Raw genomic sequence first — 21,542 nt, forward strand, 5'->3', positions numbered from 1 at the left:
TAAGAAAGATGGTTTATTATAAGTAAAATAACACAAATGAAAATATTTAGAGCATTAGCAGTGCCTTTTACATGACCTCGTTAGTTTTCCTGGTGCTCCTGTGTTTGGGTGTGGATCCAGGTTACTGTCTGGGGTCACTTCCTTTCAGCCTGAAGGATGTCCCTCAGTACTTCCTGTAAAGAATGTCTGTTAGTGTCAGAAGCTGGACTTTAACTGTCCCCAAGTCAATGGGTAAAGGCTTGGGCCCTTCTGTGGCACTCTCGGAAGGCTGTGAAACCTCCATGAGGTGTGCCCTAGTGGGAGGTCTTTGGGTCACTGGACACATGGCCTCCAAGGGGATTGTGGGACCTGCTTTCCCACACCTCTCACTTCCCAGCCACGGGTGAGCAGCTTAGCTCCACCACGTGCTTCTCCCATGTTGTGCTGCCTCACTATGGGCTTAGAGCAATGGGGACAACCAGTCATTGTCTGGAACCTCCAAGACTGTAAGCCAAAATGAGTGTTTCTTGGAGGGTGTACTGGGGATGGAACCCAGGGTGCTTAACCCCTAAGTCATATCCCCAACCCATTTATTTATTTATTTGTTTGTTTGTTTAATTTTGAGATAGGGGCTTGCTAAGTTACTGATGCTGGTTTAAACTTGTACGCCTCCTGCCTCAGCCTCCTGAGTTGCTGGGATTATAGATATGACCCATCACAGCTGACTTTAAACCTTTTTCCTTTGTAAGTTAATTATCTTGGGTATTTGCTAGTGACACAAGGCTGATGAGCCAGATAGCAACAGTTTCTTTCAGTGTTTGATGGAAATTTTTTATTTCACCTTTGTTTTTCAAAGTTACCTTTGCTAGATGTAGGATTCTAGGATTTCATTCCCCATCCCCAGAAATTATAACACATCCCACTCCCTCTGGGTTTCATTGACTTTGCCAAGAAGTCTGTTTTAAATCTTATCAGGGCTCCCTTGTAAGAAAAAAGTCATTCTTCTTTTGATGCTTCTAAGCATCAAAAAGCATCTTGAGAAAGAATTAAATGGCATGGAATAGCTATCTTGGAGATTCCGAAAGCAAACTGATTGACAAACATTACCAGACAGTATTAAGTGGCCATCAGTGGCTTCTGGTCATGGATTCTGAGCAAACCAATAGATCTTTTTATCTGATTCTCCTTCACCACACAACAACTTAGGCATTACTTTAGTTTTTTAGGAATTACTTTAGTTTCTAAGGCAAGCAAGAATCAAGTGTGTTTAAAAGCTAATGGGAGTGCACTGTTAGAGACAGGGACTTTGAAGATATTGGAGGAAAAAAGAGACAACAGACGGAAAAGAATGGAAGTAGTCATCTGCCCCACACCCAGCAAAGCACCTCTTTCTGAGAGCAAGAGGGACGGAGCGGACGCATGGACCCTTATCTAAGTGTGGAAGGCCAGAATTTGAGGGAATTCCTATTTCAGCCTTTGTATTGGCTTGAGAACAGACCAAAAGTGTATGCACCTCTTAAATTCTCAACTCATTCAGCTGTCCCAGGGACGATGCCTCCAATAGCAGACACCTGGAACTTGACACAATCCATGTAGGAGGATGTATTTCAATATAAATCATTCGCCCAACCCTCATCTGCCACCGAGGGTGGAGTCTCCAGCACAGTCTCCAAGGAGAGAAGCTTGGCAGCACTCCTCAAAACTCCCACAATCACTGTACCACTGGACCCAGTACTCCAGTTCTGGAACTATGTCCTAAGGAAGTAATCAGAGAGGTGCCCAGTGACTCAGATGCAAAGGGATGTAGTCTAGCATAATTCCCAATGAGCAAAAATTAGAAGTCATTGGAATGTCAGTAGAGAAATGGTTACATTAAGTTCCAGGATACCTGTAGATTAAAACTTTCTCTTGCCATTAAAATAACTCCTTAAATTAAAGGCAATTTAGGAAAGTGTATATAACTTGAAAACTGCCTGTCACTGCCTGACTTCTGTGCACACAGTCTGGTTAATGTCCTGGTACTAACTAGCGCTGTAGTATGTATCCAGTCTCATGCTTGCCTACTGGCCTGCATTCTTCAGGGTGTCACCTGAGCACCTGATGTACCCACTACATCCATCCATCCCTGGTGCAGCCACCAACACCTGCAGGCCCCTCAATGCCACCTGTTGTCTGGATTGATCCATTTGCCTCTGGAATTGTGAGTGAGAGCCTTTGCTGCTATAGAACATGGAATTTCAGTTGGTAAACTTGTTTATGTAAATTTGTTTACATGAGTTTTAATTCTTTAGAAGCTTTCAGTTGGAAACATGTTGTTATTGTTGTTTTTAATCAAACCAGTCAACCTGCTAGTTTCTCACTCTTGCAGGGGCTAGAAAATTACTTTGTGTCTTATTAAATGTTCACTATGTGCCAGACACATGCTAGACAGAAGGGATATAAAGATTGCACCTCAATACCTCATCTTGTCACATAAACCTAGTGTATGTCCAACTCACCTTGCGTAATGGATAGCACATTGGATTTCTAATTCAAAGGCTCCAGGTTTGGTCCTGGTGGAGTCACCAATTGAAGTGGCACCCCCTTTCTCCACAGAAAAGTCTTAACTGGGCTTCTCCAGAAATCTTAACCATGGCTGATTTTAGGATTGTCAGAAAAAGAGTCTCTGCAAAAGGGTTCAATGTAGATAAACTTCCTATTTTCGTGCTGCCCTGTTTACTTGGCCACTGGCCAGGAAGAAATCAGCACTCCAGGTACTGGACACCCCCTTACTAGTTTTTCATTAACATTTATCCAGTATAGTAGTTGTAGAAATGTGCAAACATGGCCTCTGGCCTTGAGCTGGGCTTCACAGAGATGTCTACATTTTTAAGATAAGTTACCAACTAGACTCCATGGTAACAGCTGTTAGGGGGAGGAAAGAAAGGGGAGAAGAAGCTCTCCCCTTCTCAGGTATTGTCCTTGAAGAGTTAACTTACCCAGAACAGTGAAAGAAAAAGCTGATTTATGTGAACTTCTGCAGACTGTGAACTTCTGAGCCCCTCCCCTTACATGCTGGGTATAAAACTCTGAAACTCCCTGAACTCGGGGTTCGGGGGATTGACTGATTACAGCAAAAGCTGTGCCCTCTGAACCTGGCTGGAGCCAAATAAAACTGTTTCCAGCTGTCTTCGGTGCCTTGCCTCATCTGTCCCTACAACAACCTCTCCCCCATCACCCCAGTTTCTTTTAGCTTCATGGGGCTCTCTAGACCCTTTGCTCCTCCTCTTTCTCATCACTCCCCCAAACACCCCAACTTCTTCTGGTGAAGCTTCCTGAGGATGTGGATTGGACCTGTACTGCTTTGTTCCTGCACACAGTCATTGGAACTGGTGGAAAAACACTCCTGTAATATTTGTGATTCTTGGAACATCAATAGAGCTGTGTTTTCAGTGTCACTGCACAATCCCCTGACCATTTCCCCAGTGGCCACATGCAGTGCTGGACATTACCCTCAAGTTACCAGAACCTAGGAAAGAGCATCCAGTAATTGTAGGCAGAGAAGTACCTCAAATACTGTGGTAGCAGAATACACATGCACAGTGGGGGACTTGAGGGATTCGGGGATCTTCCTCTTCTTTCAGTAACAGATTTTCGAAGCTCTCTGAAGTACTTAAGGAACACCACAGAGGTATGTCCAATCAGCCTTTGCCCATCTGGGCTTCACTACAATGGGATTTGCTGACAAACTGCCCTGTGAATCTACTTGTAGGTCATAAGCTTCTTTCAAAGAACTCTCTGTCAGGGGACTCAGAGGTAAAGACTCCTGGAGTTAAAGGTCCAGTTTCCTAGAAAGCCAGGGGTGAAATATCAAGAACTAACACCTGGGAACAAAGCCTGTCTTACAGAACTCCAGAGGCTCAGAAATGCAACATTTCTCCCACTGACTCCTAGGTGTGTGGTCCTATCCCTGTGTTCTCATGCCCCCCAAAATATGTCATTGAATCTAGAATCTGTGACAAGTCTGCTCTGTGATCATGGAGTCTTGACAAATATTGAAACAGAGACTCTCAGAATGAAAGTCCCAGCTGGGATGGTGGAAATAGAGATTGGGAGGAGCTGGGAATTAACCAAATAATGCTGTGTATATGTTCAAATATACCACAATGAGCTGCAATTTATGCATACCCATAATGCAACAGTTAAAAACAAACAAAAGTATACAAAAGGAAGACCCAGAGAGAGGGGAAGAGGATGGAGAGGGAAGAGAGAAGGGAAAGAGGAACTGTGGGGACTGAAATGGAGCACATTATGTTACATGCATTTATGAATGGTGGAAATGAACCCCACTATGCACAACTTTAATTCATTAATGAAAGCATTAAAATTCAATGAGAGGTGGTACAAAGTCCACAAGGCCCCAAAATGACTTGCAGAACAAGATGGTGATGTCAAGACTCACCCCCCACCCTCCCATTCTGAAGTTCTGCTTCTACACATGGAACAGGGCTCTGTGATTGGGGCTCTGTGATTGAAGCAGCTTGGGGACCAGTGTCAGCATCTTGGCTGGTGTCACCTACACAATAGGGACAGCATCTGAAGTATCAGCCACTCTCAGTCCCCTGGCACACCCCACCACCCACATGCAGTCCCCACCTGCACTCTTTTGGAAAGCTAACCTTGGCTGTGGCCTCTGGTTAGCCTGCCCCTCTCTTGCTGTGTCCCTATGGAGGCCACCTGTCCACTGCAGTCAGAATGTGACTCACAATTCTATCATTACAAGCCTGGAGGACATCATGGCCTGAGAGTGCATGCAGGGATGGTGTGTGAGAGGAGGGTGTCCAGGGACAAGGGTCAGGGGCCACTGTGCCTGGACACAGGATAAGTGATCCTTTCTTTATGGTGTTCTTTACCTCCTTGGGGAAAGAAACAATAAAACAAATGTGCAGACAAATTAATTACTAATTGCCATGCAGTCTACAGAATTAAAACACGAGGCTCTCAGAACAGAACATAATGAAGGCTTTGGCTTAAGAGGTTGGGAGTTTGCAGTGGCTTGATACTGGAGCAGTGAGTAGGACAATCACTGTAGTATACAAAGACCCAGAGACAGCTGAGGGCAAGGGAGGCCAGAGGAACTGAGCAGGCTCTGGGCTGGACACAGGCGTCAGGAGGGAGCAGAGGGTGAGCTGAGACTGGAGAGGCTCACAGGGGCCCAGACACAGGAAAACCTGAAGGCCTTTCAAATACCTCACTCTCCACCCTCCTTGTGGATCACCATCTCTGATGACTGTCAGGGCAGGGAATGATGCGACCTGATTTGTATTCCACAGGTGAAGAAGTTGTGGAAGGAGATGAGGATGGAGATGGTAGGGAGGGTGTTGTGGGTGTTCCCAAATATACAAAAGATATGATCCAAACCTACACTCAACTCTTTGAAAACACAAAATAGACAATGCCTTAGAATTGTCCAAAATAAAGAGAAGATACAAGTAACAAATATCAAAAGAGCACAAATAACAATAATAATTGAATCTGTAATTGAAAATCTTCCACAAAGAAAACGCTAGACCCAGAGCAGATCTCCGGAGAATTATTTGAACATTTAAAAGAAAATAACACTAATCTTACAAACAACAACAAAAAGTATTGTAGTGAACTGAAAAAGAGGGAGCACTTCCCAGTACTGTTCTGCAAGGCCAGCCTAGTTGTGTTTCCCAAACCTGTCAGGCACCACAAGAAAGAAAAACAATAAGCCACTCTTTTTGATGAACAGAGATATTAAAGTCCTTAAAATTATCAAACTAATTCAGCGACATGTAAAAAGAAGAATACACCATCAGCAAGTTGGGTTTATTCAGGGATGCAAGGTTGTTATAGATTTTAAAATTAATTAAGGTACCATACACATTAACAAAATAAGAAAGTCCACCAGATCACCTCTAGAAATGTGGACACAGTAAAATCCATAAAATTAACCTCCATTCAGGATTTTTAAAGTTCTTTATCATCTAGAAAAAAAAAACAGTTCTTCTTAAATCATATATAAGATATTGACAGAAAATTTACAACAAGCAGTATATCTAATCAATGAACTAGGAACACTTTTCCTCTGTGCTAGAGAACAAACATATGCCTTCCATTGGCCTTTTACAGCGTCCTGACAAGAAAAATTAAAAAAAAATGAAGAAATAAAATATGATTGCACATGAAGAAGATTCAAAGAATATTCAAATAAACTATTAAAATTAGTAATTTTATAGATGCTGCTGGCCACTATATTTTAAGTGTATTTTTATCTAAAATGTAATTTAAGGGATAGAGATGGGGTTGAACAGATGGCTAAAGATCTGGCTGAGAGAGTAGAGGTCATGGAGGTGCCCTTGGACGTAGCCAGGGGGGTCAGGAGATGGGTTACTTACTGGGAAAGTAAGAGAAGCTAGTGCATTGAGAGGCAGGTCTCTCACTGTTGGTGAGGAGAGTTACAGATTTGGAAAGGGGGGAAGGCCAGAATAAATCTTGTGGTTGGGTTGAAATTAGAGGCATCAGTATGAATTTGTGTTTTTTAATAGACAGAGGTTGTTAGATATACAATAGTTACGGATTGGGTATATATATATATACACACACACACACACATTTAAAGAGGAATTAAAAGAAATTCCACACAATTTCTTCCAGACATTAAGAGAGGTAACACATCCTAACTCATTTTATGAGACCAAGATTACCAGGAGACCAAAACCAGATAAAAGCAATATAAAAAGAGAAAAGAAAACTATGGATCAATAACCCCCTGAACTCAGACTCAAAAATCTCAGCAAAATACGAGCAAACTGAGTCTAGCTATATGTATAAATAATTATACATCATGACCAAGTAGGGTTTATTCTAAGAATGCAAAGCTGGTCAGCATCAGGAATTCAACCAATGTATTCCACCAAATTAACAGACTAAAAAGGAAACCAACTTCAGAAAGAAAAATAAAATACCAGCTCCAACTGTGGTCCCACTTGGTTCCAGGAGAGAAACCTGGCCCTTCCTGGGTCCATGCAGTCTGGCCCTTTCCCGGGCTAGCATGTTGTGCATATTGCATCTTTGTATATTATAAGCACAACAAAGCATTGTTTTGGGTATTACCCTATAATACCCTATAATGTATTTTAAAGAAACTAGGAGACACAATGAGCAAGTGCAAATTTGAACATCTCTATTGCAATTGTTTCATGGCATCTTGGAGAACACAGAAAATGCAATATGCAGATAGACCATCTCCTGATTACTTATGGAAGTGCCTACTTTGTTTTCTTTGGTATGAGCTCAGATCACTGTCTGGGGCCACCTACTCCCAGTCCAAAGAGCTTCCTTTGGTATTTATTAAAAGAGAGGTCACAACAATCAATGTTATCAGTTTTTGTTTTCCTGGAAAATATCTTTATTTGCCTGTCATGTTAGAAATATGGAAGTATTTTTGTGGAGTCAAGGGTTTTTGCTGTCAACACTTTGATCGTCTCTCCCGGGGGTAATGGGAAGTCAGATGTCAATCTCACTGGGTTTCACTTGTGTGTGATAAATTGTTTTCCTTGACAGGTTCCAAGATTTTCTTACCTTTGGCTTCCAACACCTTGACTCCAATGTGTCTGGATGTAGATATTTGTTTGCATTTATCCTACTTGGAGTTTATTTCATTTTCTGGATATGTAGGTTAGTATTTTTTCAACCAATTTGGGATATTTTCAGTCTTAAGTCTTTATTTGCATGTTTAAGTAGCTTTTTCACCTTTGTTCACATTTCTCTGTGAGGAAGAGCTGCCAGGGAATATTCTGATGAAGTGCTCAGGAAACAGAGTCTGATACTTTGGAGCCCAGCAGAAGTGCTGTTCTCAAAGCCCGTGTGACTCTGAGGCCACTTGTGCACTCCCAGGGGTGCCAGGCTCATTAACTGTGACAAGTGTGTCTCGGGCTCCTGAGGTCAGCAGGGAGAGAATTGTTCGGCCCAGGAGCTCTCCGTGCCTTCTCAGAAAACTATGTAAACTCCTGTCCCCTCTCACTCTGAGCACTCCCTGTCATGCCAGGGTCCCCTAATGCAGAAAATCCAGGTGAATTCAGCATTTATAAGTGAGACTTTTTTTCATGCTTTTTAATTTTTTTTCCTTTTACCACCCTCCATCCCTTTATGTGCTATTTCCTTGTGAAGATGGGAAGCAAGTGTATCAACATTCTTAGGAGGCTGGAGACTTCTCGTGTTTTGTCCTGCACCCTGACAACACTGGATGAACCAGACCTTGAAGGACTCTCACAACTGTGAATTCCTCTCAGTATAAAGTGGAGGACAAACTATGACCTCTGAGTGTACCGTTTTCTCCTCTAACCAAAGAACTCCCTCTTCTTTTTGAAAAGTCTCTTCATTCTCTTACCCTAGTGTAGGTGCACGAGGTTCCTGTGTTTTGTTGGTAAGTTTTGTTTTACGGAGTCCCCTGTAACCTTAGCAACATGTATTTATATTTTGTCTCAAAATTACACAACTCTGTAATTTTAACAATTACACAACTTTTCTGTGAAGATAACTGTTTTCATGTGCAAATAATGAATCAAGGATGTGATGTGTCTACATCAAAACAGAAAATAATGTTCTCATGCTGTCCATGAGCGGACAGCATTTCCCTTCACCTATGTATTATAATGGGCTCCATTAATGACAGCTAGAAAATGCAAAAAGAAAATAAGGCCGGTTGAAAGTAATTATGAAACTATATCTAGAATCAAGGAAATTTTTCAGTACTGGAAAACTGCACCTACAGCTAACTGTTGTGATTGCATCTTAAACTGAACATTGCAGAAACCATTCTAAGTACCAGGACTTGAGGACTTTGGCAAAGAAGCCATAGATGAATGCACGTAAGAATTGGGGGTGCAGAACCTGCCAAAGAACACAGGGTGACTGCAGTGGTACTCACATTATGAACGTTCAACATTCAAAGGGAAGAAATCTGCAAGCTCCCCAGACCAACTCCTGTAGGACAAGGGACTCCAAAATTAACCTCCCTTTCCTGTCTCAAGCCCTCATTTTCCTGTCCCAAACCCTCCCTTCCTGCCCTAAGCACAATAAAAATTCCAATTGGGCTGAGCCCCACGCGATTCCCCAGATAGGCTCTGTTGGACTGGGTGGTCTCGCCTGGGAGTGAATCTCAATAAAGCCTCGTTCAGCAGCCTTTTAATCTGCCTCCTTTTGGTCACCCATGCCTGACCTTACAACTTCCAATTGCAGCAACGTGGGAGGAAGAAATTTGTGGCACAGGAGCTCAAGCAGCCATGTGTCCCTTGTGAAGCAGGAGTGGCCATCTGTGGGTGTCGGGGTGGAACACATGCATTCCCTTCCCCAGTATGTGGCACTGTGTGATGAGAGGTAATTGAAGTCAGCCTGAGAGGTTTATCAGATAAATTCTTGCCAATGTTGTCCTGTATGTTTTTTCTCTTGTTCTTGTTATTTTCAGGTTGAGCATATATATGCCCCTGAAAGACATTCAGATTTTCTTCAGGCTTAATAACAATATATTCAGTTTCCTGAGAATTTCTGTGAAATGCCATTTCCTTCAAGTAAAGAAATATTCTGTGGAAAAGGTTACAGGATCTGACTGTGGACGTTTCTTCACTCTCTGGATTGTCTGGGTTTACATACCTGAAGAACAGCAGGTATTTGCAATTCAAATCCATGCATCTTAGTAGCATATGTTGATTGCTTCAATGAAGAGACTGGAGACTCTCACATATTTACTAACAGTTTTGAAATAATTCACACACATATGTATAACACTGACATTTTACTTTCCACTGTAGGAAATATTTTCACCTGTAGGTAAAAATTTCTTAATTTAATCCTAAATCAGCCTGAATATTTTGTGATCCCAACCTAATAGGAGCAGGTACCAGGTTCATAGTGTTTGAGGGGAGTCCAAGGCCACAGGATTCATCAGTGTCACAATGGAAGAACTTGGTTCATCTAATGCTGACTCTGTCTCACTGCACATCTGCTCCTTGACTACAGGAGTGGATCCCTGTGTAAAGGGGCTCACTCCAGATGCTTCCTGATACATTCTTAAATACTAAGCCACATCAAAAGATGCAACTGACACCCAGCTATTCAACCAGTGCAGATCCTCTGCTCCCCCAGAGTGTATGATCTAACCAGGTGTTTGATTTAGAGTCCCAGTTCACACTGAGGAAGTCTGCTCTCTGACAAGTTAGACCTCTGTGAGCAAGCAGCAGAAGACTGTCAAGCTGGAGAAAGGACCAGTCCTTAGAATTAGCCCTGGCATTTCACCACTAGGCACACACAGCAAGCTGGCATAGAAAAAGGAGGCATAGCAGACAAAGTTTTAAAGAATATTTAGGAGTGAGTAGGAACAGAGCAGAGAATGGCATTTGAGTACACTACAACACTCAGTTCTCTGTGTTATTGAGGTTTTAGTGTATGATAGGACTTAAGTGAACCAAGACTGCTGCCTAGGACATCCCATGAGTGGACAGCATTTCCCTTCACATATGTATTATAATGGGCTCCATTAATGATGGCTAGAGAATGCAAAAAGAAAATAAGACCGATTGTAAATAATTATGAAACTGTACCTAGTATCAAGGAAATTTATGAAACCTGGCACTAAAGATTATAAAATTAGAAAAAATAAATAAATGTGGTCAACATTGGTTGTACTCTTAAGAAACAGCAGTTCTGATTAAAATAACTTATGATATCTCTAAATTATGAATAATTTTCACTGATCAATTGAATGATTATGTTATTTGGAGCCCGGCCAGGGACCCTGCCTGGATCCTATTGGCAGGATTCAATTATCCATCTGTATAAGAAAATGTTACAAAAGGAAAAAAATGAATTTTGTGCACTTTGACAAAGCTGGGGAGAAGCAGCTATGTCATTTCTCCCTGGTCCCATAGAAGCATAACTTAATAGAACCAAAGCCAGGAGTTCTGGGTGCAGAGATTTATTTTGGCTGGGCTGGCTAGAGATCATGGCAGTCTCAGTTTCCTGGCTGCCCCCAGGGGCCATAGTTAGTTTTTCAGTTTTTGGCTCTCATCATGAGGACATTAGCAGATACAGAGAAACAGTTGTCAGAAATTGCTTTTACTTTTAGCTGGGTGCAGTGGTGCATGCCTGTAATCCCCAAAACTCGGGAGGCTGAGGCAGGAGGAAGGCAAGTTCAAGACCAGCCTAGCAACTTAGTGAGTCCTTGTCTCAAAATAAGAACTAAAATGGGCTGGGGATGCAGCCTAGTGGTAAAATGTCCCTGGGTTCAATCCCCAGTACCAAAAAATAAAAAAAAAATAAAAATTAAAGGGACTCTGTTCAATTACATATAGCTAAAAATGTAATAGACCACTTGGCTCTCATGTTTTACTTGATAGCTACAATCACTATCTAGCTATTGTCCTGTGTGATGGGTGAGAACACAGAGGGAACTGAGACCACCCAGGGCACCCTTCCCCCACTAACTGATGGTTTGCTGCTGACACTTGGTCACTGGTGGAAAAGGGGCTTTACAGCTCCTCACTTCCTGAGTTGACTGCAGACCAAAGAGCCAACAGGTGTGGAGATCCTTCAGCTCAGCTTGGCACAGGGTGATTTCACAATGGTGTCAATACTGTTCAGTGGTGTGCTTCAGTGTCAATGACTCGGAGGCTCTCCAACACAGGTTTGGAGTGTTTAGAGGAGCCGTGGATTAGTTTGGTCAAATTAACTCAGTTCAGAGAAATATCTGTCATGAATTCAGCCTTAAAACACATGGGAGGCCATTCTTTACTTTCATAAGGGATTTCTTTGTTTTTCTTCATCAAAACCTGAAATTACAAGAGACACACTCAGTTTTTCCTAATCAAGAAATACTTAAAATACTAAAATTTCCAGAAGTGCATGTGATTTATAGCTCAATATGTATTTCCCTGTGTATTTACTCTGAATCATTCTTGATAGCACTAATTGCTAATTCTCATGCTTCTCAATCCTAATATCAATTCCTCATTATCCTGAAATTAACATTAACATTTCTGTCTTAAAAATAAGCAAAGAAAAGTGAGCAATAGTCTCCTATATTAGATGATCCTTTTGCATCTGAATTTGCAAGAGTGGTTCACATTCCCCCATTCAGTCATCCCACACAATTTGCCGACAACGTGGGTGAACTGACACTAAGTGTATTCTCAAGATGGAGCCTGTGACTCCTCTGACCCTCGAGATGTAGAACATGACTCCTGTGACCCTTGAGATGTTGACCATGACTCCTGGACTGAGTGGGAGATTACCACCCATGTGGCTGAATGGCAGACAGACAACTCATAGGCAGATAAAGACGATTTGAAGATGATGGTTATGCTGACCATGACTGAGGGGCATTTAACAACAGTCCCAGTTGATCTGCGCTAACGTGTGCTCACACTCATGTGTATACACACACACACACACAGAGGGAGCGACAACCATGGTACATTCAGTTGCCGCAGAGCATAGGTTACATCTTTATGTACTGTTACACAAGCACTATCGTCATACAGTAGTATCTGCTGACATTTTGTCCAATATAGTTAGTGAATTTATGGCTTAATAATGATCAACTTTACTAAAAATCAGTATAGATTAACATTCTGATACAGATTAGTTGTTGCTTATCAGTTCTGAACTATTAAGAAAGCCATTTTAGACTGTTTCTTCCAAGTCCGATGCTTGACCACTAATCCGAATGTTCTTGTTTTAATTCCCTGGAAATGCCATCCTTCTATCTGGAAGACGTTGGGCTACTCCCACCACCGCAGCCTCAATGGCAGGGGACAACACGTCCTCAGCGGACTTCACCCTTGGGGGGCTGTTCGGCACCGAGAAGACTGGAGGCCTCGTCTTCGCGGTCGTCTGCATCGTCTTCTTCACGGCTCTGACGGCCAATGGGGTCATGGTCGTGCTGATCCGTGCCGACGCGCGCCTGCACACGCCCATGTACTTCCTGCTCAGCCACCTGTCGCTCATCGACATGCTGTACATCTCCACCATCGTGCCCAAGATGCTGGTGGACTACCTGCGGGGCCAGAGGACCATCTCCTTCGCGGGCTGCACGGCGCAGCACTTCCTCTACCTGACGCTGGTGGGCGCCGAGTTCTTCTTGCTGGGCCTCATGGCCTACGACCGCTACGTGGCCATCTGCAGCCCGCTGCGCTACCCGGTGCTCATGAGCCGCCGCGTCTGCTGGCTGATCGTCGCGGGGTCCTGGCTGGGGGGCTCGCTGGACGGCTTCCTGCTCACGCCCATCACCATGAGCTTCCCCTTCTGCGACTCCCGGGACATCGACCACTTCTTCTGCGAGGCGCCCGCGGTGCTGAGGCTGGCGTGCGCGGACACGGCGCTCTACGAGACGGTGATGTACGCGTGCTGCGTGCTGATGCTGCTGACGCCGTCCTCGGTGGTGGTCGCCTCCTACGCGCGGATCCTGGCCGCCGTCCACCGCATGAGCTCGGCCGAGGGGAGGAGGAAGGCCTTCGCCACCTGCTCATCCCACATGATCGTGGTGACCTTGTTCTACGGGGCCGCCATGTACACCTACATGGTGCCGCAGGCTTACCACCAGCCAGCGCAGGACAAAGTCTTCTCCGTCTTCTACACCATCCTCACGCCCATGCTGAACCCGCTCATCTACAGCCTGAGGAACAAGGACGTGGCCGGCGCTCTGCAGAGGGCCCTGCGGAGACTCCGGGGCTCTCAAAGAGTGTCCCGAGAGGCCTTCTGACTGCCAGCTCTGGTCGTGTGGATGGCAATGGGAACCCTGGCTTGGTGGCCGGGCTCCCCCTGCAGGAATGAACTGGAGGAAAGGGTTCAGCTGTGCAGGAGGAAAGCAGCTGACTTGAAAGTGTGTCCCCTGTACTTCCCTCTCTCAGCTCTTTTTCTGTTCTTAACACCTCCTTTTTGTCCTACTTGGTTCACATTTATGCAAAATAAATACCCAGTGGTTTCCAGAAACAAAAGTTGGAAAATTTCCCCTGGGGTTTTACCTTCTGGAGGTATATTAAACCACTCGGAATCGTCAATGGCATGGGCAGTAGCGAGGAGTGCACTGCCTGTAATCCCAGCAACTACGGAGGCTGAGGCTGGAGGATGGAAAGTTCCAGACCAGTCTCAGCAACTTAGGGAGCCCCTAAACAGCTTAGTGAGACCCTGTCTCAAAATGAAAAAAATAAAAAAGGGCTAGGGAGTGGCTCAGTGGTTAAGTGGCCCTGGCTTTAATCCCTGGTACTAAATAAATAAAGGGAGTACAGGAGGGAAGATGGTTCTTTGAGATCTATGACAATCGGGTGTAAGTCTAGCTCACTGTTGAAAGAGAAGAGGAACATCATCTTCTGAGAACCTTCCGGGCTCATTCATAGGTGGTAAGAAGAGCCATTGGGCAGTTTCCTCCAGTGGTCATTGTCTGCACCACAATCACTAGGTGCTCATTATTTCCAGTAAAAATTCAGCACTTAATTTTTGTTTGCAGCACATGAATGAAAATGATTTATCTGATAAGTTACAGCTGATGGATGAACGCAAAAGGCACTGCCCAGAGGGCACATGAGCATACTGTGGGAGGGGTCTCAAAACATTGGAGAAATATGCAAACCTGGAATGGGGAGATGGCAAATTACATTTCAAGTGCATTAAGTGATCGCCAGTTAACCTGCCCAGGTGATAGAGGTCAGCTGAGTTCCTCTCCATCCCCCACTGATGTTGGAATTGAGGACAGAAGGCCTGTGGCAGGGGCTGGGAAATGGCTCAGTGGTGGGGTGCTCACCTATCATACCCTGGGTTCCATTCCCCCCCCCCCCCGAAAAACATGTGGCAGGCCATGAGAAGTGCGTCATGTGCCTATACAAGGAGTTCACTCTGGGGGAAAAGGGGTGACTTTGCTCAATTTCCAGTGTCCAGGTGGAAGTGTCATCATAGGAACTTAACCAAGGGCATAGCTAGAAGCACACTGGTCAGGCTCTCTGTGAAAGGTAACGACTCACATGCCTGTCAGTTCATCATCCTCTAAGCTCTGCATGAGAAGGAAGCGCTTATTGATACCTCTGGTTACTGGAGAAATGCCAAGGGGAGTATAGAGAGCAAGGTTTATTTCAAGGACAGAAACAGACTTTTCCCTGGAGGGAGAAGGGGAACATAGCCGGTATCCAAAGAAGTGGGAATGTCCTGCCCCTTTGTACATCTTAAATTTTCTCTGCCTCATGCCTTCCTTCCTCCTTATCTCTCACCACCCTGCATCCATGACCAGTGGCCAGGGTGAGCCAAATGGTGAGGGCCAGATGGGCAAGGGGAGGGCCAAATGGTGGAGTGATTCAGGCATTAAGGTAAGAGCCAACTCTTAGGATTCCCTGCAAGGAACAGCTATTCCTGGGACAGGTTACCTCGGCAACAGGTTGGAGCAGGAGCAGGGGGAAGGGCCTTGGAAAGAGGAGGGGGAAAGGGCAGCATTTGATTTTCTTTCCAACTAGCCCCAACCTTCCTGATTGAACACAATTATTTATTATCTATATTGACTACCTTTTGTCCCCCAGCTTCATGATCATGAGTTCTCATTTGCAGGCAGGTGCAGTACAGTGTGTGTCAAGCAAGGGACTTCTCTGGGTAATGTGTGTGTGCGGGGGACCCACACCTTGCTGCCTCTAAAGGACCTTGAATGATAGAACCATGTGTGCAGATGTAGCTCCCTGAGTCAGGCATTTATTCACATTCTTTATGGCTGTGAGCAAGACAAAGCACCTGCACTCAGGAAATGTTGTTATAGTAAAGACTATGAAAAGAGAGCAACCCAAACAGGAAAGCAAGGGGAGTAACTTAGTACCACAGCCAGTTTGTGTGTGGTAGTGTCCCAGGAAAGCAGGGAGCTAAAACTCCCAATCTCAGTTTTATGTTCCGACCAAAGAAAATTTAAAGTCAGACATCAAAAGTCATGCAAGAGTACTTTACTATAGGTGACAGTAAAACAAAAGTGAAGCTTGAGCCGAGAGTACTCTCAAGGGAGAAAGTGGGCTGTCTCCAAGCAGAGAATGACAGAGAAGACAACGCTGTCCCCAATTTTACTACTGTTTGATGTTCACTAGGAGAGCTGGGGGCCCTCTTCTGTACTCTCTGCCAGTCTGGTGTTCAACTCTTCCTTCATGTTGGGTGGTGGAGTTATGGATCTTACTTGGTCCTCTCTGGAACTGTTATAGTGGCCATTCTTTTTAGGGGGGTTTCATCTACAAGTCAATCCCATGTTAATGTGGGCACTGGGGTCAATAGCTGGTCAGAAGTTATCTTAGTGTGCCTGCGCTATTAATGGAATCTTCAATCCCAGAAAATTGAAGACACTTATGGCCATAATTCCTAGCTTCACATCAACCTCAGTGGACCCTGTCAATAATTAGTCCCATTAATCCTTTTCTCTTTTCGTGTTTTACAAATAGCTCTCTTGCTTTTGTTTGCTTTCTATAGATTAACTGCCACCATTTGATATCTTAAGATAGTTTAAAGAAGGACCCTGAGGTAAGTTAAAGAACACTTTGTGACCTTACCATGCATCTCACTGCCCACTGCTAGCTCCTACCTAACAGTAGCTGTGAAGAGAGCTGAACATATCTGTGCCCTGAACCCAGCATGGCCACCATTGAGTGGATTCCTAATAGACACCTGTGCATGATGTTCACCAAAGGATGTACAATAGCCCCCCAAATATGGAAGCCACCCAGAGCCCAGGGAGAGTGAAATGGATAAATGCACGGGTTAGGTCCTTAGGGCAAAGTAACTCCATTTTGAAAATCAGCACCTGTTCACAAAGGCATGACCTTCTTGTTAAGCCTGCCAGCAAAGAAAGAGTTCCCAACGATCAAAACCACAATCAAGACGACAAGTAATAATTAACAATCACAGAACCAGAGAGGTTATTTTTTATTACTCCATATACATGAATATATACTTAGGAAGTTTGTTCTAGCAGACTGTTGCGCCTTGCCAAGGGCAGCCTGAGAGATATCCTCTGTCAATAAACCTTTGCTTGACTCAGAGATGTGTCTCTCATGGATATTTGCACCTGCTACCATAGCAACACGTGAGACATGTTTACATAATATGCAGAATGTTCTAATACTGCCTGCAATCACAGGGATTAATCTCATGAACGCTGGGTGAACTTCAGTCACAGACTGAAAGAGAGCTAACAAAACTGCCCACATTTTAGGAGGGTCAGCAGCTGGACAGCACATAGGCAGGCGTCTGGTGGGAACTGTTAATTTCTGTTCCTTAATGGGAAAGCTGATTTCACACCCAGAGTTCAGTTTCAGAAAAGTGATCAAGTTCAAACTTTTTACATGTTTAATACTTTTTGTATTACATTATACTTCCCACAATGGGGCAGTGGGAGCTACATAATTAGGCCAGTATCCTTCCCAGCACTTTCCCCTCCTAGCACCCTTCCACCTGGTCCCTTTCCTCTACTGAACGCCTTTTGATTTTCATGAGATCTTTACCCCCACTTTCTACTTCTCTTTCCTCTCTAGCTGCTGCATATGAAAGTAAACACACCACTCTTGACCTTCTGTGTTTGGCTTATTTGTCTTAACATAATGCTCTCAAGTTCCATCCATGTTTCTGCAAATGGCACAACTGCATGCTTTTCTATGGCTGACTAGAACCTCTGTGTAGATAGAGCACATTTTCTTGAGCCTTTCAGCCACTGACAAACACCTAGGCAGGTTCTATATTTTGATTATTGTGAATTGTGCTGCTAAAACGTGGGTATGCATGTCTCACTAGAGCATGCCAACTTTAATTATCCTCTCTAGGATAAATGCTGAGAAGTGGCATATTTTGGTCATGTGGTGACACCCTTCCTAGTCTTGTGAGGCACCTCCATGCTGGTTTTCATATTGTTTAAGGGTGTCTTGCACTTTAAAGGCATTTTGTTCTCCAGCCCTCCTGGGCCATTCAGGTCCAGCATTCTGGCAGACACGGCTGGAGCAGATGCAGGGCATCTTCCTGTTTGCTGCCCCTTAGCCTATGTGAGGCATCTGAAGTACTGGTGTGTGCCCAGCTGTGGAGAACAGGCTGCGTCCTCTTCTGGTTACTGCTAAAGTACAGAACAGGACTTTTCAGGCCTAAACCTGGGTTACTTCATTTTGCAAAGCAGTTTACCATGAGCAATTCTATTTTTAGTTTAAGAATGACTCCACACCTGATTTGTACAAGTAAGCAGTCACCACCTGCCTGGCACAGCCATGAGGCCCAAACTGATAAAGAAACCATGCTAATAAGAATGACCACCCGTGCACCACTTGTAAATTCATCACAAGCAAGGGATGCATGGGTGTGTCAGACTCACACCAGGAAAACCAGGCTACGGGCTTATCAAAAACACCAGACCACCAAATGAAGCAGCCCCTCACTTGAGGCTTGTAAAAGGAGGAGCATCCCAAGACTGGACAGGGAAGCACCCTGACCGGTCACCTGGTTGCTCCTCAGGAGCCTTGCCCATTTGCCACAGAGACAGACCTCTGGATCTCTGCTTCAGCACAGCATGGTTTCTCCTGCCTGTGTGACCACATACAACCCACTCCAAGCTGACATCTCCAGTGGGCCCTGTGGAACCTCTGCCCTGTGAACCCTGGCCTAGAATAAGCTCTGGGCTTCACAGCTCTGTGCCTGAACAAGTTCTTGGCTAGTTCCTAATCTTACCTGACCACCTGTGGTGACTCTTTGCATCTGTATCTGCCCTCTGCCTTTGCTCTCAGCTCAGCCTCCTGGACCCCTGTGGCCACCTTAACCCTCTCTTATCCTTTCTGTCACCTCTGTTTATCATTGTGTGAAGTGTGATGAGTGATTTGAGTGTTTCAGACATTAGTAGTTAAGACTGGAATGAAACAACTCACAATTGCCCAGCTTGTGACTACCAGGTGACCCACGAGTATCCAGTGACCTACTACTGCCAAAAGCGGGGTAGCCTGTGAATTCATAGTTATTCAGTAAATTCTGACACTGTGGACAGATGTGAATGTGTTTGATAAGGGCAGAGATGGAGGAAGGCAAACCATCTGCTCACACCGGCAGGAGCCAGGCCCAGACAGACACCGTGCCCTTGGGTAGGGAGGCACTGCCTGCAGGTGTGGTGGAGGAAGGCGTGTGGTTTCCCTGGTTTAAACCGCAGGGGAGCGCTCCTTGCGGAAAGCCAGTGTGCGCCCTAGGTCTCCCAGGGCTGCAGGGCCAGCCGCCTTCCCTCAACCCCCCAGGGCGCCCTCCTGCCTAGGTCAGCTGCCCTGCACAAGGGGAGCGGCCACCGTGGTCGACCGATGTGCGCACAGTGGGATCACGGGCCCTGTGGCTGATCTGCACACCCCGGTGTGTGCAGGCGCAAGGGAATCACTGTGGCCGCAAGCTGTGCAGGAGATGGAGGAATAATTGAAGTATTTGCCCTTGAACTCCTGGGCTCAGGTATCCTGCTTCAGCCTCCAAGTACCTGAGGCTACAAGAAAGCCCTCCTCCTCTGGCTAATAGGCTCCCTATGATACGATTGATAAAAATTTCATATTTCCTCATATATAGGTGGCCGCTCATTCCCCTCACTGAGGGTCCTTCCTTAGGAGGGAGTCACCAAGCTCCTGAGCCAGGTAGTTTGTGGTTGCCAGATTCTCCTTTATTAAAATAATATATAACCTGAGGATAAACACTTTAAATTATAACACCTTTAATATCACCTTTAGTGTTAGTGATTGCACACTCCCAGCATGAGGAGCTGAGGCAGATGAAGAAGGAGAGATAAAGATAGTTACCCACGGGGGAAAAAAAAAAAAGCTCAATTATGATATCTGATTTTGATTCTGATCCTTACAAAGGCCTGTGAAGTATTTATTTATTTTAAAATTTTATTTTATTGGTACTGGGGATTGAACCCAGGGGTGTTCTACCACTGAACTAGATCCCCAGAAACCCCCTTTTTCAAAATTTATTTTTTCATTTTTTTGAGACAGCGTCTTGGTAAGTTGCCCAGCCTGGGCTCCAACTTTGGATCCTTCTGCTTCCGCCTGCTGAATGGCTGGAATTATAGGTATGCGTCACCAAACTGGCTTCCTATGAAGTATTTAAATAAAGTCACCTCCCCTGAGAGATTCAGAAGCTGGTGTTCAGAATAAATTATTGGCTCACTCAAGCAAGAGGTGGATGGGTCTCAGAACCCATGGTCGGGTGTCTTGGTACCAACCTTTATAATGATTGACAGACAGCTGTGTCTGCCAGCTTGTTAACCTGCACAAGGTCCTGAGGACAAAGTTCCCTGAGGAGCAACATGCAGATAAAAGCCATGTTATTTCCTCTTGGATGCCAGCTAAACTCTTCTACCCAGGAGCTGACCACCATCGGGAGGCTAACAGGATGCCCTGTGGGGTCTTGGTGCAGGTGAGAGATAGGGACATACCTGAACCTTTGCTTCTACAAACATCCCATCCTTGAGCTTAATTCGAAATTATAGAGATTCAAAGGCTAAGAAAATACCGAGAGTTTGTTTTAACTAGCTGTTGGTATCAAGACAATAAATAGGTAAACATCTGCAGCATCAGCTCTGATTATCATAGATTGTTTTCTTTTGTTTCTTTGATCAGCCCTTTGAGGTGATTTGACTTTATTAAATTTTATTTATCATGTAACCAAAATAGGATGTTCATTTTGTTCTGCATCCCAAACACCTAGAAATTTTCCTGACATAAAATATGTTTTCAGTAAATATTGGGATAATGAATGAGTGGAATCTATTTCATTTAGAAGGCATGGTACTCTGGCATACAAATCTCAAGTTAATATATTTTTAAAAATTTTTCCAGGCCATTCACATAGAACTGTATGCTGAGCTAAAAGCTAAGAACTGTAGTTACCTTCTGTCCAACTTTACTAGTTCTTAAGTGACTTCAGGTGAAGGGACACCACTGGCTTCGGCCAGGTTCCTCCCAGGGGGTGCTTCTCCTTGGAGCAGACAGGTGATGGGGGCTGTAGGGGACATGGGCTCCACGTGGCTCAGGCTGTGCTTTTGGGGAGGTGCAAGCAGGAGGCTTCTCTAAACACAGGTAAGATGGGCCGAGGCTGAGGCTTCTAAACAGGCTTTCCCTTCTCCCAGGCAAGCTACAGAATCTCCTCAAAGGGAGAAAAGGTACCTCATTCTGACCCAAGGCGGGGTTGATTGCAAGTAACGGTTCTCATTTGAAAAGAATGCACACTGAGTATTTCTAAGAAATCAGCTATGACATGTGCCATGAAGGTACTGAGTGCTCTCAGCCTGAAGATGGAGAGTGTTAGACTGTGTCCATGTGGCTGTGGATATGAAGTACGCACACATGCCACCCTTTTCTCTTACAAGCACAATGAAACTGTCAAACCATGGGGATGTGGAGACCTCCCTCGTGTCACAATGGCACCGTGGAGCACCGTGATGTGCTGAAGCCTAAGTGATTCAGTGTGGGTGCAGCCAACGATGCTCAGTCTCCTGGCTTTCTTTTTGGAAATAACGCCAAGAGGAGTTTTTAATAGAACAAGCTGCC

The 21,542-nt window shown here is 44.7% G+C and overlaps 2 protein-coding genes and 1 long non-coding RNA gene across 4 annotated transcripts in view; 2 read left to right on the forward strand and 1 right to left on the reverse strand.

Moving 5' to 3' along the window:
* The window catches only part of LOC124082863 (uncharacterized), a 26,216-nt gene continuing 4,674 nt past the window's right edge, over positions 1 to 21,542 (reverse strand). The window contains exons 2-3 of one of the 2 annotated variants that reach the window (XR_006848532.2): positions 11,525 to 11,810; positions 1 to 173 (exon numbers count right to left, since the gene is read on the reverse strand). This is a non-coding gene — a long non-coding RNA (uncharacterized LOC124082863). Of the gene's footprint in view, positions 174 to 11,081; positions 11,811 to 21,542 lie in introns of those variants that run through there. The other variant, XR_009225297.1, reaches the window with a different exon arrangement.
* Positions 12,643 to 13,864, forward strand: LOC124082795 (olfactory receptor 2T1). Its single transcript, XM_046429278.2, has one exon. It carries the CDS (start codon positions 12,785 to 12,787, stop codon positions 13,739 to 13,741), a length of 957 nt encoding a protein of 318 aa, XP_046285234.1. The 5' UTR covers positions 12,643 to 12,784; the 3' UTR covers positions 13,742 to 13,864.
* Positions 20,295 to 21,542, forward strand: part of LOC124082714 (olfactory receptor 2T11-like) — an 11,530-nt gene continuing 10,282 nt past the window's right edge. The window contains exon 1 of the mRNA XM_046429173.2: positions 20,295 to 20,409. The gene's annotated coding sequence lies outside the window, so the exon portion shown is untranslated. The remainder of the gene's footprint in view (positions 20,410 to 21,542) is intronic.

The sequence above is a fragment of the Marmota monax genome, unplaced genomic scaffold, assembly GCF_021218885.2.
Source record: "Marmota monax isolate L192 unplaced genomic scaffold, Marmota_monax_Labrador192_F-V1.1 WCK01_AAM20220418_F8-fsc00035, whole genome shotgun sequence".
Lineage (NCBI taxonomy): Eukaryota > Metazoa > Chordata > Mammalia > Rodentia > Sciuridae > Marmota > Marmota monax.